The sequence below is a fragment of the Meriones unguiculatus genome, chromosome 12 (assembly GCF_030254825.1).
Source record: "Meriones unguiculatus strain TT.TT164.6M chromosome 12, Bangor_MerUng_6.1, whole genome shotgun sequence".
NCBI lineage: Eukaryota > Metazoa > Chordata > Mammalia > Rodentia > Muridae > Meriones > Meriones unguiculatus.
This window is the reverse complement of record NC_083360.1, coordinates 90,781,089-90,797,170: the sequence shown is the minus strand read 5'-3', so window position 1 is coordinate 90,797,170 and position 16,082 is coordinate 90,781,089. Positions and strand designations below refer to the sequence as shown.

General features: G+C 38.2%; 2 protein-coding genes across 8 annotated transcripts in view; one reads left to right on the top strand and one right to left on the bottom strand.

Moving 5' to 3' along the window:
- Asb3 (ankyrin repeat and SOCS box containing 3) overlaps window positions 1-16,082 on the top strand; it is a 78,517-nt gene that overhangs the window by 10,906 nt on the left and 51,529 nt on the right. The window contains exon 1 of one of the 5 annotated variants that reach the window (XM_060366181.1): window positions 14,653-14,967. The exons of 2 other annotated variants lie outside the window; for them this stretch is intronic. Coding sequence is in view for 2 of the 3 variants with exons in the window: in XM_060366182.1 (XP_060222165.1) it covers window positions 15,349-15,415 (67 nt within the window). In the remaining variant the exon portion in view is untranslated. Of the gene's footprint in view, window positions 1-14,652; window positions 14,968-15,299; window positions 15,416-16,082 lie in introns of those variants that run through there. 2 more of the 5 variants (XM_060366182.1, XM_060366180.1) reach the window with 2 other exon arrangements.
- Window positions 6,700-14,606, bottom strand: Chac2 (ChaC glutathione specific gamma-glutamylcyclotransferase 2). Of its 3 annotated transcripts, XM_060366183.1 has the most exons (5): window positions 14,158-14,278; window positions 12,697-12,808; window positions 11,760-11,860; window positions 9,311-9,346; window positions 6,700-7,738 (listed from the first exon to the last, which is right to left on the bottom strand). In XM_060366183.1, the coding sequence occupies exons 2-5, from the start codon at window positions 12,719-12,721 to the stop codon at window positions 7,373-7,375; spliced, it is 528 nt and encodes a 175-aa protein (XP_060222166.1). In that variant the 5' UTR covers window positions 12,722-12,808; window positions 14,158-14,278; the 3' UTR covers window positions 6,700-7,372. The 3 variants fall into 3 exon arrangements, with proteins under 3 accessions (XP_060222166.1, XP_021484995.1, XP_060222167.1); XM_021629320.2 differs by lacking the exons at window positions 11,760-11,860; window positions 12,697-12,808 and having other exon boundaries at window positions 14,158-14,586; XM_060366184.1 differs by lacking the exons at window positions 9,311-9,346; window positions 11,760-11,860; window positions 12,697-12,808 and having other exon boundaries at window positions 14,158-14,606.

Sequence of the window (16,082 nt, the reverse complement as noted above, 5' to 3'; positions counted from 1 at the left end):
TTTTTTTAATAAAGTCTCACTCTGTAGCTTATACTGGCCCTGAACTCTGCTGGCTTCTCCTCCTTAAGCCTCAAAAGAGTATTGGGTTTTGGGGTTACAGGCATGAGTCATCATGCCTGGCTGGTTCTTTTGCAACAGGATCTGACTCTGAAGTCTAGGTTTGCCTTGAACTCATGGTAGTCTTTCTTTTTTAACCTTCCAAGTGCTGGGATTATAGGTGCTAGCCACCACACCAGATAGCTGATGAGTCTTAATAAGCCTCAGGTGAGACTTAACATGATTGGTCCTGGAGAGACCTTATATAAAGACCTGATATTAAAGACTTTATATTAAAGGTAATTAGGAATCATTTAATTATCTTAACTCAAGGCTCTGTTCCATGACTCTGGCTACATTCCTGGATACCAGGGACTACCAGGTAAAGTCTATTCTCCCACCCACCCCATTCCCTGCCTGCCAAGTCCTTCTAAAGTATACACAACAGCAGTAAACCACACCCTGTCCCCTGCATTCCATTTCTGGCCCACACCTTTGCCTGCATTCTTGGAGGTCTGCTGGTATCAAGGATACCAAGGTGGCTAAAGGCCAGCATAAGAACACAATCAACAAGAGCCAGGGCAATATGACACTACCAGAGCCCAGCGATTTTACTATGGCAAGCCGTGGATATACTAACACAGCCAAAGCACAATAAGAGGACCTTAAATCCAATGTTATAAAGATAATAGAGGCCTTTAAAGAGGAGATTAATAAATCCCTTAAAGAAATATGGGAAAATACAATCAAACAGATAAAGGAAATGAATAAAAAGTTCAAGACCTGAAAATGGAAATAGAAGCAATAAAGAAAATACAATCTGAGGGAATCCTAGAGATGGAAAACCTAGGAAGGGGAACAGAAACTATAGATGTAAGCATTACTAACAGAATACAGGACAGAGAGAATCTCAGGTGTAGAAGATACAATAGAAAAAAATTGATAAAACAGTCAAAAAAAATGTTAAGTCTAAACAGTTTCTGGCACAAATCTCTAGGAAATTTGGGATACTATGAAAAGACCAAACCTAAGAATAACAGAAGATTCCCAGCTCAAGGGCCCAGAACATATTTTTAACAAAACCATAGGAGAAAACTTCCTCAACCTTAAGAAAGAGATGCCTATAAACATACAAGAAGCTTACAGAACACCAAATAGATTGGACCAAAAAAGAAAACCCTTTTGCCATAATAATCAAGATACTAAATGTACAGAACAAAGAAAGAATATTAAAAGCTTCAAACGAAGAAGGCCAAATAAAATATAAAGGCAAACCTATCAGAATTAACACCCAACTTCTCAATAGAGACTGTAAAAGTCAGAAGGACCTGGGCAGATACCTTGCATTCTCTAAGATGCCAGTCCAGACTTATATACCCAAAAAAACTTTCAATCACCATAGATGGAGAAAACAAGATATTCTATGGCAAAACCACATTTAAACAATATCTGCCCACAACTCCAGCCCTACAGAAGACACTAGAAGGAAAACTCCAATACAAAGTTAACTTCACCCAAGAAAACACCGGAAATAATTTCACATCAGCAAAACCAAAAGAAGGGAAGTGGACATGCATGCCCATGCATGTGCAAACACACACACACACAACTACCACCAACATCAAAATAACAGGAATTAGCAATCATTGGTCTTTAATCTGTCTCAACATCAATCGACTGAATTCCCCAATAAAAAGATAAAGGCTGTCAAAATGGATGTGAAAACAAGATCATCATTCTGCTGCATACAAGAGACCCATCTCAACATCAAAGGTAGACATTACCTCAGAGTAAAGTGCTAGAAAAAAAGATTTTCCAAGCAAACAGACCCAAGAAGCAAGTTGGAGTAACCATTTTAATACCTAGTAAAATAGACATTCAACTAAAGAGATGGGGAAGGCCACTTCATACTAATCAAAGGGAAAAAAAAATCACCATGATGATGTCTCAATTCTGAATATCTATGCTCCAGATGCACTGGTACCCACATTTGTAAAAGAAGCATTACTAAAGGTTAATGGACCCCTCTACATTAATAGTAGGAGACTTAAATAACCCATTCTCACCAATGGACAGGTCACTTAGAAACTAAACAGAGAAACAATGAAAATAACAGATTAATGTTATGACTTAAATGGACCTAAAATATCTATAGAACATTTTGCCCTTTTGCCCAAACACAAAGGAATATACTTTCTTCTCAGCACCTCATGGAACCTTCTCCAAAATTGAACACGTACTTGGTCATAAAACAAGTCTCAACAGATACAAGAAAACTGAAATAACCTCCTGTATCTTATCAGATTACCAAATATTAAAGCTGGACTTCAACAACAACAGAAACAACAGAAAACCTACAAACTCATGGAAACTGAACACTATTCTACCGAATGACCACTGGTCAAGGAGGAAATAAAGAAAGAAATTAAAGACTTTGTAGAATTCAATGAAAATGAATGCATAGCATACCCAAATTTATGGAACACAATGAAAGCAGTGCTAAAAGGAAAGATCATAGCACTAAGTACCTTCATAAAGAAATTGGAGAGCTCTTATACTAGCAATTTAAAAGCATACCTGAAAGCTCTATAACAAAAAGAAACAAACACACTCAAGAGGAGCAGCCAGCACAAAATAATAAAACTCAGGGCTAAAATTAATAAATTAGAAACACAGAGAACAATACAAAGAATCAGTGAAACCAGAGCTACTTTGAGAAAATCAACAAGATAAGACAAACACTTAGCAAAACTAACTAAAAGGCAGAAAGAGAATATCCAAATTAACAAAATTTAAATGAATGAATGAAATGAATGAAAAGGGAGATATTATAACAGACACTGAGGAAATCCAAAGAATCATTAGTTCTTATTTCAAAAACCTATATTCCACAAAATTGGAACATATAAATGGATGGATAATTTTCTTGATAGATTTTACTTACCAAAATTAAGTCAGGATCAGGTAAACAATTTAAATAGGCCTATAATCCCTAAGGAAATAGAAGCAGTCATTAAAATTCTCCCAACCAAAAGAAAAAAGCCCAGGAACCAGTTTTAGCTCAGAATTCTACCAGACTCTCAAGAAGAGTAAATACCAACACTTCTCAAATTACTCCACAAAATAAAAACATTTTATGAGGCCACCATACCCTGATACCCATACCACACAAAAACTCAACAACAAAAAAGAATTTCAAACCAATTTTCCTTATGAACTTTGATACAGAAATACTCAATAAAATACTCGTAAGCCAAATCCAAGAACACATCAAAAACATCAGCCACCATGATTAAGGGATGATGGATGGTTCAACATAGGAAAATTCATTCATGTAACCCACCATATAAACAAAGTAAAAGAAAAAAAATGCATGGTAATCTCATTAGACACTGAAAAATCCTTTGACAAAATCCAACACCCCTTCATATTAAAAATCTTGGGAGAGATGAGGGGTAGAAGGCACATTCCTAAACACAATAAAGGCAACATACAGCAAGCCTATAGCCAACATCAAGTTAAATGGAGAGGAACGTAAAGCAGTTCCACTGAAATCAGGGAAAAGACATGTCTGCCCACCCTCTCCATATCTATTCAATATAGTACTTGAAATTCAAGCTATAGTAATATAATTAAAGGAGATCAAGGGGATACAAATTGGAAAGGAAGAAGTCAAAGTATCATTATTCTCAAATGATAGGATGGTATACGTCAGTGACCCCAAATATTCTACCAGAGAACTCCTGCAGCTGATAAACACCTTCAGCAAAGTGGCTGGATACAATATTAACTCAAAACAATCGGTGGCCCTCTTTTATACAAATTATAAACCACCTGAGAATGAAATTAGTCAAACAACACCCTTCACAGTTGCCACAAATAATGTAAAGTATCTTGGTATAACTCTAACCAGGCAACTGAAAGACTTGTACAAAAAAAAAAAAAACAAAAAAAAAAAAAAAACCTTCAAGTCACAGAAGAAATTGAAAAACAGAAGATGGAAAGATCTCTTATGCTTATGGATTGGTAGGAGGATTAACATAGTAAAAATGGCCATTCTGCCAAAAGCAATTTACAGATTCAATGCAATTACCATCAAGATTCCAACACAATTCTTTACAGATCTTGAAAGAGCAACACTCAACCTCATATGGAAAAACAAAAACTCCAGAATATCCAAAACAATCCTATACAATAAAAGAACTTCTGAAGGCATCTCCACCCGATTTCAAGCTGTACCACAGAGCAATAGTAATAAAAACTTCATGGTACTGGCATAAAAGCAGATAGGTTGATTACTGGAATTGAATTGAAGACCCAGAAATAAACCCTATGGACACTTGATTTTTGACAAAGAGGCCAAAACCATACAATGGAAAAATGATAGGATCTTCAACAAATGGTGCTGGTCTAACTGTATGTCTGCATGCCGAAGAATGGAAATAGATCTATATTTATCACCTTTTATAAAACTCAAGTTCAAGTAGATCAAAGACCTCAACATAAAACCATATACACTAAATCTAATAGAAGAGAAAGTGGTGAACAACCTTGGACACATTGGCAAAAGATGTTCCTGAAAAGAACCCCAACAGATATTGACACTTAGATCAACAATAAATGGGACCCCAAGAACCTGAAAAGCTTCTGTATGACAAAGGACAAAACAGCAGCCCACAAAATGGGAAAATATCTCCACCAACCTTACATCTGACAGAAGTCTAATATCCAAAATAATTGAAGAACTCAAGAAATTAGACATCAACAAACCAAATAACCCAATTAAAAATGGGGTACAAAGCTACACAGAGAATTCTTGACAGAGGACTCTAATGGCAAAGAAGCACTAAAGAAATGTTCAGTGTCTTTAGTCATCAGGGAAATGCAAAATAAAACTATTCTGAAATTCCATCTTTATACCATTCAGAATGGCTGAGATTAAAAACTCAAGGGACAGCTCATGAAGGCCTGGAAGTGGAACAAGGAGAACGATCCTTCATTGCTGGTGGGAGTGCAAATTTATACAACCACTTTGGAAATCAATTTTGTTGGTTTCTCAGAAAATTGGGAATGGCTCTGCCTCAAGATCCAGCTGTACCACTCCTTGGCCTATGCTCAAATGAAGCTTCATCTTACCACAAGGACACTTGCTCAACCATGCTCATAGGAGCCTTATTTGTAACAATCAGAAACTAGAAACAACCTAGATGTCCCTGAACCAGTGAAGTGGTAGGTTACGTAATGGAGTATTACTAACCTGTTAAAAACAATGACATCATGAAATTTGCAGGTAAATGGAATGAACTAGAAAAAGATCATCCTGAGTGGTTTAACCCAGGCTAAGACAGATATGGTATGTACATACTTTTCAGTGGATATTAGTCCAAAAGCACAGAATGGGAAAAGATCTTCACCAACTCTACATCTGACAGAGAACTAATATCACAAATATATAAAGAATTCAATAATTAGACACCAACAAACCAAATAACCCAGTAAAAATGGGTTGTTATTATTACTTACCACAAACTACAGACCCAAAGAAGCAAGATAACGGGGGTGGGGGGTGCTTGAATATCACAGAGACGGGGAAATAGATTAGACATGGGTGTGGATGGAATTTTGGGTGGGTGAGGGGATGGGGATGGGAATAGAGAGACGAGTTGGGGGTAGGATGGAGGGGAGAGACTACTGGGATGAGGGTAAGCATCTCTGAGAGGAGCTAGAAACCTAGAACAATGGAAACCACCAGGACTCTATGACGGTAACCCTACCTAAGACTCCTAGCACTGAGGAATATGGAGCCTGAACCAGCCATCTCCTGTCATTAGGTAAGCCATCTGCTAGAGGGATTGGGACACCAGCTGAGCCACAAAACTTGAGAGCCACAATTTCTTCTTCCAGCAAGATGTGCAGGGTTAAAAGATGGAGCATTGAGGGAAAGGCCAGCTAATGCCTGGCCCAGCTTGAGACCAATTTCATGAGAGGTAGCCCATCCCACACACTGTTAATGATATTTTGTTATACTTGGAGACAGAAGCCCAGCATAAATGTCATCAGACAGATTTCATCCAGCAACTGATGGAAACTGATGGCTGAGAGCCACAGCCAAACATAAGGTGGAGCTTGGGGAATCCTTTGGAAGAAGAGGAGGAAGCAGTGAAGAAGCTTATAGAGACTCAATTGCCAACCATAGAGCATGCTTGGGAGGGACCTAGGCGCTCTGCACATATGTAATAGTTGTGCAGTCTTCATGTGAGACTCCTAAAGGAGAAGCAGAGGCTCTCTGATTATATTGCCTTCCTTTGGATTCCTTTCCCCTAACTGGGCTGTCTTGCCTCGCCTCAGTAGATTTACCTAAACTTACTGCAGCTTGATATGCCAAGTGATATCCATAGCAGGCTCCTCTTTTCTGAGGAGAAGGGAAGGAGTGGTGGGTCGGGGTGGGGAGGCCAGGTGAAAGGGAAGGACTGAGAGGAGAGGAGAGAGGGGAAGCTATGATGGGATATAAACTAAATATCTTAATAAAAAAAATCGAGGCTAATTTTATGAAGTCAATAATTTAAGAATTAGCTTCGTGTAGCCACATAGATAGTTGGTGCTCTTATTTAGATTATAAGATATTAAAAAGAAAAAATATAGAATATAATCAGGAAATGACACTTCTTACTTTGAGAAATTATAATTATAAAATCTGTTTCAAATACAGTTTTACCAACTGGTAATTATCAGAAAACCAAACTTTTTTTTCCTAGTTTCATTATGATATAAATACAAAGTAAATGACATTATCAATAGTTTGCTGATTTATATAACCCATGGTAGAGTATTTCTTTGTAATAAAACACCGTCTTCCACAAATGGAGAAGATAGCACATTACAATTTCAAGGAAAATTTTATATTAAAAAAAAATCCAATTTATTTTAGCCTACATTTGAGTTTCATTTAATCCCAAGTAACAAGGAAGTTAACAATCAGTGCTGGAACTTTATCTATTACCATTTATTTCTAATAACATTATTTTAAGCTTATATACTATAAATCATGGTTAGTCTGATAAAAACAGGACATGAATTGAGACTGTATTTCTAATGAACAAATGTTCAAGTGTCATCTAGGTAGGAAACGCTTGTAGAGTGTGAACTCTTTCTCTCTATGCTAATCTTCTGAATTTGTTTTAGGACACTTGTAAATAAACTGTAAATTCTGATGATGTTACAATTACAACATTAAATAATAAGATGTTCAAGTAAGAATGTCCAGAACATAGTGCTGTTTTGTACTGATGTTATTTTCTGAAGACTAATAGCTCTGCCTCTTTGAAGAAGTTGGGTTCTATTTTCCTTCTAAACGTTCCTTTACTAATTTTTCCAAAGAGAAGAGATGCTCATCTGCATCTTCTGGCACAAGTTTCCTAATGGAATTTGCAAGTTCAAAAAGATATTCTGTATTTCTTCCACTTGGACCAGATGCATTGTAAATTTGCTCAGCAATGTCTTCCAGAGGTGCAGGGCCGAGATAGTTAGGGTTGTCACACGTTCCGATGTAGAGCAAAACACTGAAAGGTTTTGTTGTGGGGTCTTTTGGGTAAAAAATGACGGTTGTGGTTCTATAGCCGCCTTTCTCTCTGAAGTCAAGGTATGTTTTTACTTCCTCTTCTTTTCCTACTGGTAGTTTGTAAGCAACACCCCACACACTGCCCTGTCGAAAATCAAAAGAATACACTGTCAAACTATGTGAGGATATATTATGACCAAGGATATCTTATAAACAACTAAGAAAAACAGTATTTAAAAACCTTTATTCTGAATAAGTAATTGACTGATAGGTCTTTTCCATGAAATTTCTATATTAGGTCTTATTTTTAAACTAATGTCCTGTTTATTGATTATTAAGAAATTCTGTGGAAGAATAGTGCCATTTGCTGACTAGGAATTATAGTTGCTGTTTTGAAGGTAAGGTGCTTTTAGATGGCTCTCCCACTATAAACTGGTGGAAGTGTTTTGTAACCTAGACTATAATTAATGCTACTAAGGGTTGCCTCTTCTTGTGTTTAAATTTTCAGATAAGGACTATGGTTTTGAACAAGGCTGGCCTTGAACTTGTGATTCTTCTGCCTCAGCTTCCTGACAGGCAGGCGGCAGTACTCCTGGTGCTGCTTGATGCTTGTGTTGTATAATTTGTTCAAGTTTAGAGAAACTGAGTACCATCCATAAAGTTTTGAGTGCTTCAAACTCATTTAAAAATCACAAGTGCTGTTGATAAAGTGAGTTAGAAACTTTTAGCTTTTTACTGAAAAATACTGGATTCCACATAAATTGCAAGAGAGCTTTAAGGATTCTACTTGATTATTAGTCATAATTTGCTTATATGGAGCCTGTTTCCATTATTATCAAAGAGGATCACAAAAATTCTTAGTCACCAAACTCACTTAGAAAAGTCCTAAAAAGGAGATTTTTGTATCATTTCATTTGGTTGCACTTTGTTGTGTTTTTTTGGTTTGATTGTAACTTTCCCACAACCACTAAAAAAACAAACAAACAAACAAACAACAAACAGAAACCCAAGAAAAACACCTCCATAATAAATACACAAGCTGGGTGGTGGGCCATGTTGGCACATGCCTTTAATCCAGGACAGCCAGGACTTCACAGAGAAACCCTGTCTGAACAAAAAACAAACAAACAAAACAAAACAAAAACAAAACAAAAACCCCAAAAAACTAAAAACAGCCAAACAAATAAAGAACCTCCCAAACCTAGGTCAAACTCATGTTTTATATTTTACAGTTGTATAGCTTCATTTTCAGTTTAGGACTTCTAACAGTATGAGTAGGGGATGTCTCTGACTCTTTTACCTGGTTTGGGGACCCTTTTCCTCCTACTGGGTTGCCTCATCCAGCCTTAACATGAGGGAAGCTGCCTAGTCCATGTTTGGTTGATATCACTGGGAAGCCTGGCCTTTTCTTAAGGGAAATGGAGGAAAAGTGGATTGGTGGAGAGGGGAGGTGCATGAGGAGGTACTGGGAATAGAGGAGGGAGGGAAAACTGGTCAGGATACAATATCTATGAGAGAATAAAAATAAATAGATAAATGAATAAATAAATAAATAGATAAAAAAACAACAAGAGGCTAAAATACAAACACAGAAAAGAGTTCTAGACTTAGTTTAATACAGATTTTCTGTGATGACTAATAAAATTTCACTGATTATTAAAACACAGAGCTAAGAGTTTAATTAAGTCTATGAAAAAAAAAATAAGTATACTATACCCCAGGATCTTCAACAAGGGTCACAACTCTTCCAGGCTGTTTTGAAAAAGATAGAAATAAGTATTTTTTCTTCTGAATTGAAGTTCATTATATAACTAAACATTAACAACTTGTCATAGAATAATAACGCTCTACTACATCTGTCTTAACCACTTAGGGAGTAGATTAAATCATTGCTAGGCCACACCTCTAATAGATCTGATTCTGTAGGTCTGGAGCCCGATAATAGGTATTTATAATAGCATGCCAGCTGGCTTAGTGAAACTATTGCATCCATGCTTTCAGAACCACTACTAGGACATTCTTAGGTCTCAGTTATGAATGAATGACTGATTTTTTTTTTTTTTTTGGCCTGTAGCTATGAAGCACCTTTACCTTTGTATTTATGCCAAAGGGTGCTTCAAAGCAGCTGCTTTTATACTCTCATAAATGAATGTCACAGTGACTTAATAAGACGCTAATACTAGACCTCATCACTCTACCTACCGACCTGTCTGCCTATCATTTATTTATGTATTTATTTGTGTGTATGTGTGTGTGTATAAATTTTTGAGAAAAAAGTCTCTTGTAGCCCAGAGTGTCCTCAAACTTGCTATGTAGCTAAGGCTTGGTTTGAATTCCTGATTTTCCTGCTTCTACCTCTGAAGTGTTAGGATTATATCCACCATGCATGGCTTAGAAATTGTCTACTTTTTTTTTTTTTTTTTTTTTAATTGTTGACTGTTCTTATACAAGACAGACTACCTGGCAGGACTATCATAGCCTTAAGTACATTTTAATTAATTAAATTTTAAATAATTAATCAATTGTTCTTTTCAGATAGTTCTAAGTCTATAGTCTGGGCTACCTAGAACTCACTATGTAGCCTTGAATTCCTGGAGAACTTTCTGTCTCTGCCTCCCCAGACTGCCATTTGTAGCAGAGGGTTCCCCCTCAAGAGAGAGACATTTCAGAAGGATGACTGGAGCTTGCATAGAGTCAGATTTGTAAAGCCAGAGATGAGAGTTGAGGGAGTGGAGGTGGCGTTCCTAGTAGAAGTAGACACTTTTCCTATCTTGAACCTTAGGCTAAAGACAAACAAGACAAAACAAAACAAAAAAAGCACAATTGAAGTCAGTGTACAACTAACAACTAAAGTTAGTGGAAATAAGCCATTGAAATGTGTGAGAAATTAGAAATTGAAACCTGTAGCATGTGGGTAGCAGGTGATTGATATGATGGAAGAAGTATTTTGGGAATATCAGGTTGGTAAAATGTACAGTGATTACAATGGAAGGAGGAAGAAAAAGAATGATGCAGAATGAAAAATTCCTGCACTGAGGGTGACAATTTTGCATTCTAGCTCATTTCCCCCTCTGCCCAGCTCATCCAGTTCTGGATAGTTTTGTCTTTAAAACTTTTGTCTTCTAAAATTATGTGAAGGTACACTATCCCCCCACTAAAATAAGTACATATTTTAAAAACTTATGTGTCTGTGTGGGGTTGTATGCACATGAGGCTAGAAGAGGACATCAGCTCCCCTGGGAGCCAGAGTTACAGGTAGTTGTGTGCTGCCCATTGTAGGTCTTGGGAAGTGAACTTGGCTTCTCTGCAACAACAGTATGAGTTCTTAACTTCAGAGCCATCTCTTCACTCCAGTTTGGTTCTTTTACTATTATCCAGTCATCTCCTTAAAGATTTCTCTGCCTGCCTCTGATTTTGCTTCTTCCTACTCTAGGGAGAGCCAAGAATAGCTTTCTAGCTTTAAATCTTTCAAGGTTGTGATATTCTACAGAATAAAACCAACAAAAGTGCTTTGCTAAACTACAAACCCCATTCCTTCCCACCTTTCTCATTGAGTTAAACTGACTTACTTAAAACTCTTTTTATAACTCTTACAGTCATGTCTTTAAACATTTTTGAAAAGCAGTGTATGTTTGTAAATGTTTTCTTTGATAAGCAATGAAACTGAAGAAAGGGTTCTTTCCTTATTTTATTTTAAGACAGGGTTTTATGTAGCCCGATATGGCCTGGTATTTGCTCTGTAGCTGAGGATGACCTAGAACTACCTTCTGATATTCCACCTCTTATCTCTTGAAGTAGGAGTAAAGTTCCCCCACACCCTAGTTTATGTGGTAGTAGAGATTAATATTAGCTGAGCTATAAGCTGCCCTTTTCATTTCTTTCTTCACTTTTGAAGAAGGAAAAAAGACCCACAAAACAGGGTCTTGTTGTGTAGCCCAGGCTGGCCCCAATGTGGCAATCCTCTTACCTCACCCTCCTCAGTTCAGTGATTACAAGTGTGCATCACCATTCATGGCTAAAAAGAGGTCTTTCAAACTGAATAGGATTAGAAGATGCTTTATCATTGTCAGAAATGGTGTTTTTATTGGGTGATGAGGAATGCTTTTAATCTAGGAAAGTTAAGGATTTAGTAAATGTTCCTGATTTTTTCAAATTAAAATGATACCTTTGCCAGGTGTGGTGGTTGTATTTCTGTGAGTTTGAGGTCAGCTTGGTCTACATAGTGATTTCCAGGCCAGCCAGGAATGTGAAGTGAGACTCTTGTCTCTAAAAACAAATAAACAAAAACTTAGGAAGAAATTAAAGTCTAATGAAGAAAGTCAAACACTATTTTCTCTGCTACACTATGTGGGAATAAGCTTGTGTATATGTACCTTTCTTATTAACTAATTTACTGGGTACATCCTGCTGTAAAAAAAACAGTATATCCTAAGAAGTATCATTCTAAGTTGCTGAATAGTTCTGTAGGCTTTTTTACTCTTATCCAGATGGTTAACACTTAGACAAATGTGAATTACAATGTGAAGTCAAGTAATGATGTTTTGTCTAGTTCTTAAAAAGAATACTTTATTTGGAACATAATTAGTACGCGATATTTCCTTTCATTTTCAAGGATGGAATTTTTTGAAATGAAAAGTGTAAAACTATTAGCCAATGGAGTTCCCTGCTCTAGATTTCCTTTCTTGTCTCAGTAGGCTAAAGTATAAAGAAACATTGGCGTATTATTTTTTTACATTTATTTACTTTATGTGGCACACCTGTGCCATGGCTTGTGCATGGAGGTCAGAGGATACCTTGTAGGAATCAGTTTTGTCGTTTGCTTGAGGAGACACATCACTGGCCTTATTTATTAAAAATGTTTCTTTTAAAGAACCATGGGACCCTGCCACCTCCCAGACAGGGTTTCAGTATGTAGCTCTGGCCTCAATTCACACAGATCCACTGGCCTCTACCTCCTGAATGCTGGAACTAAAGTCATGTACTACGATGCAGGCTCTCTGGCCCTACTTTTAAAAGTGATACATAGAACCAAAACCAAACAGCTCCTTCACCCCCAAGAAAACCCATGGACTTTTGAGTGTATTGATTAGACAATTTCTTACCAGCAGTCTGCTTGGCAGTACACATATTATGTAAGAAACATATATTAAAACTGATGTCTTGAATATTGTTGTGTAATTGTCTTGAATTCTTTGGTTATGATGTTTCTGTTGGCTGTAAATAAACATTCCCCCTCAGTTTTGGGTTCCAGCAGGTCAGGAAAGTCTACCTTAATTCTTAATTGACAAACTTAGAATGGTTCTAACTCAGATGCTTTTCATGTGTCTTTTAGCAGGTACAAACTATTTCAGAATCTTGGTCTTTCCCTTCCAAGAATCTCTTCTGATAGCTGGCTTCCAGCATTTTAGAATATTGTACTTTGGAGTATTTTTAAAAATGGTGCTGGGACTTGAACTCAGGGCCTTATATGTGCTAGGCAGGAACTCTACTTAAGTATATCCCAACCCCCTTTTTAATTTCTGAGTTTCAGGTCCAGGCAGGTCTTGAATTTGTGACGCTATTTGGGATTACAGACTTAAACCAGCAGGCTAGGCTAATTTTGAGAGTATTTTAGAGAACATATAAGCATTCAAAATGAAGTACTACAAAGGTTAGAAGTTAACCAAACAAGTTACTAGTTACTGCATACTTGTTTTATTTTTTTTCACAGATTAGTTGTTTTGAAGCCAGTGCAAAGCTGTGGGCTGCTTCTAATTCTCAGAACCCCTACTGAGATGAATGCCTTATGTGACCGACTGAAAATAGATAAAATGATTTGTATTTTACATTAATAATCCAAGAGCACTCTGGAGAAGGAACCATGAAAGAGTAACGTAGATTTTTGTACTGTTTTACTCATAACGAACTGCAAACCTTACATAACTTTGCTTATATCTCCCAATCAAAATAATCACCATGGGCATAAAAATTGGAAATAACTTTGTAAACTAGTTCTTTTGTGATCTTAGGCATCTTTAAACTAAAACATTAAAAAGATAAATTGGAAAATTTTGGTCACACGTAAATTCAAAGTAGTAAACAACTGGCATATTGCGAGCATATCAACGAATTTACATATCGATCATGTGTTGACATGAAAATTCATCCTTATTACTTTTGGGGGGTTGGCAAGACAAGGGCTGCCCCAGGTACTTCAGCCTTGTGCGAGCTTGCGTGCCTGTGCCTTCTCCTTTAGAAACTAACTGCTCGTCCAGTCATGGTGGAACACACCATTAAATCCCAGGACTTGGGAGGCAGAGGTGGGCGATCCCAGGGAGTTCAAGGCCATCCTGGTCTACAAAGCGAGTTCCAGAGGGCACACGAGAAATCCTGTCTCGAAAAACCAAAAACCAAAACAATATCAAAACCCCCAAACCAAAAACGAACTGCTGGCTTCTGAAAAGGTCTCAAGGTGACCGTCCTGGAGAGAGAGGCGAGGACAGGTGGCCAACGAAGTTGCGGAGAGCGTTATTCTACGCCAGTGCTCTGCCTCGTAGCTAGGTGTGCGGGCACTGGCTCCTTACCTTGCCGGGGACCCCGCGGTGGTCAGTGCTGCCTTGCCAGAAGCGCCTGCTATAGTTTGTGATGTAACCAACCAGCTTGTCCTGGTAGGGGAAGTCCACCTTCCAAATGAGGGACCCGTAACCAAACACCCACATCTTTCCGGACCCTGGCCAGCTTCCGGGCTTCAGAACGGGACTGCAGCCAGGGGAGTAACCGGCTGCAGGGGCGGCGGCAGGCGCGCTGGCTACTCCCGGTGTTCAGCGCAAAGCATACTGGGTTGCAGTCTCCAGGAACGTTTTTTTCCAGAGCTTCTGTGGTGCAAGGGGGGTAGGAGTCAGGGGACTACATTACCCACAATTCTTCAGAAAATTGCGACATTGTAATTGGAGCAGCAGCTCTCCCCCTCTTTTCTTTCGAGAGGAGAGAGAGAGGGAGGGAGGGAGAGAGAGAGGAGAGAGAGAGAGAAGAAAAGGCAGGAGAGAGAGAGAGAGAGAGAGAGAGAGAGAGAGAGAGAGAGAGAGAGAAGAAAAGGCAGGAGAGAGAGAGAGAGAGAGAAGAAAAGGCAGGACCCCTGGCTGGTACTCTCTTATAGGCACCGCAGTCGGCACATAGGCACTTTGTTGTGTTCTGAAAATTGGCTAGCTGCCGACGTGTAACAGCCTGAGTAGCAGATCCTGGAAGTATAATCACCATATGACCAAAACCTCTTCCCTTTGCCTTTCAAATAGAAGCAGAAAATTTGCAACACCAGTTTTATGCCTGTGAAAGAGCAACTAGAACACTGGATGAAAAAAAAGAAATAAAAAGGAAAAGAACATGACTGCTTCTAGGTATGGGGGAGGAGAGAATTTTGTTATAGGTAAAAGGGAGGCATAGAATCAGATATATCTGGGAGAGCCTAGAGAGGACAAGACCAAACTGAGCTGTGCAATGTGAGGCGAGTGGTGAGGGAAAGAGGAGAGGAAAGTGGGGAGCCAGTGTAGCAGAAGAGGAATAGGTGAAAGAGACCAGGCATCCGAAATGGTGGGATTATGTAGATAAGGGCAACTCACCCTCTGAGTTGGAGAGGTTTAGGGTAGGGACGGAGTATGCCAGCCAGGAGGGCCCTGTAACAGATAGGGACTACGGAATGCAGGGAGAACCTGGCGGCCAGTGTTGGCTTTGATGTTAAATGGGCTCCTCAGCCGTTTGTCCCAGTGTTGAAACCTAACATGTATTTAAACTGCCAAAAAGAGTCGTGTTCATGCTTAATGTTCTCTGCGGCTCAGAGAAGCGCAGGTGTGCTGACACATTACTTACACTCCATCACTGTTTCTATAATGCTGTCTCTAGAGTTCCTTTCGCAGATGAATGGGTACTGTTTTGTTTGTTACAGGAAGCTTGGAGGATGATGTATATTCCTTAATGAGTCCATATTTTGGATTGTTGAGTGTTCTTATATTTAGTTTCAAATGTTTTTTTCCCCTGGATTTCATTCTTAACTCTTCTAAGTTTTTCATTGCCTCCCTTTCAGGTAGTTCTATTCTTGCGAAACTATGGCAGGACATCTTAACATTTAGATAAACATTGGTAGGAAAATTTATAGAATCGTGGGTTATTATTATTCGGAAACCTATTTTCTTAGTCTTCCTTTGGGCTGTGTTCTTTTTTTTTTTTTTGTATTCTTACGAGTATAGTATATTATGTATTTTAATTGCTCAAAAATTGAAAATTAAGTGATACATACATACTTTGCCCTACAAAGACCCAAAACTCCCCTGGTATTTTAAATAATATTGCTGGGAACTGATGTGAGGGACATCTGGGTTAAGCTGTAGCACAGGCTGTGTGTGTCCTGACAGTTTCTTCAATTTTCTCATGTGAGATATGAAACAGGGCCACTGATGTGCTGATCTAGTTCAGTTTTGTTTTACTGACTGTAGTATTGTCTTTCTGCCTTGCTTTA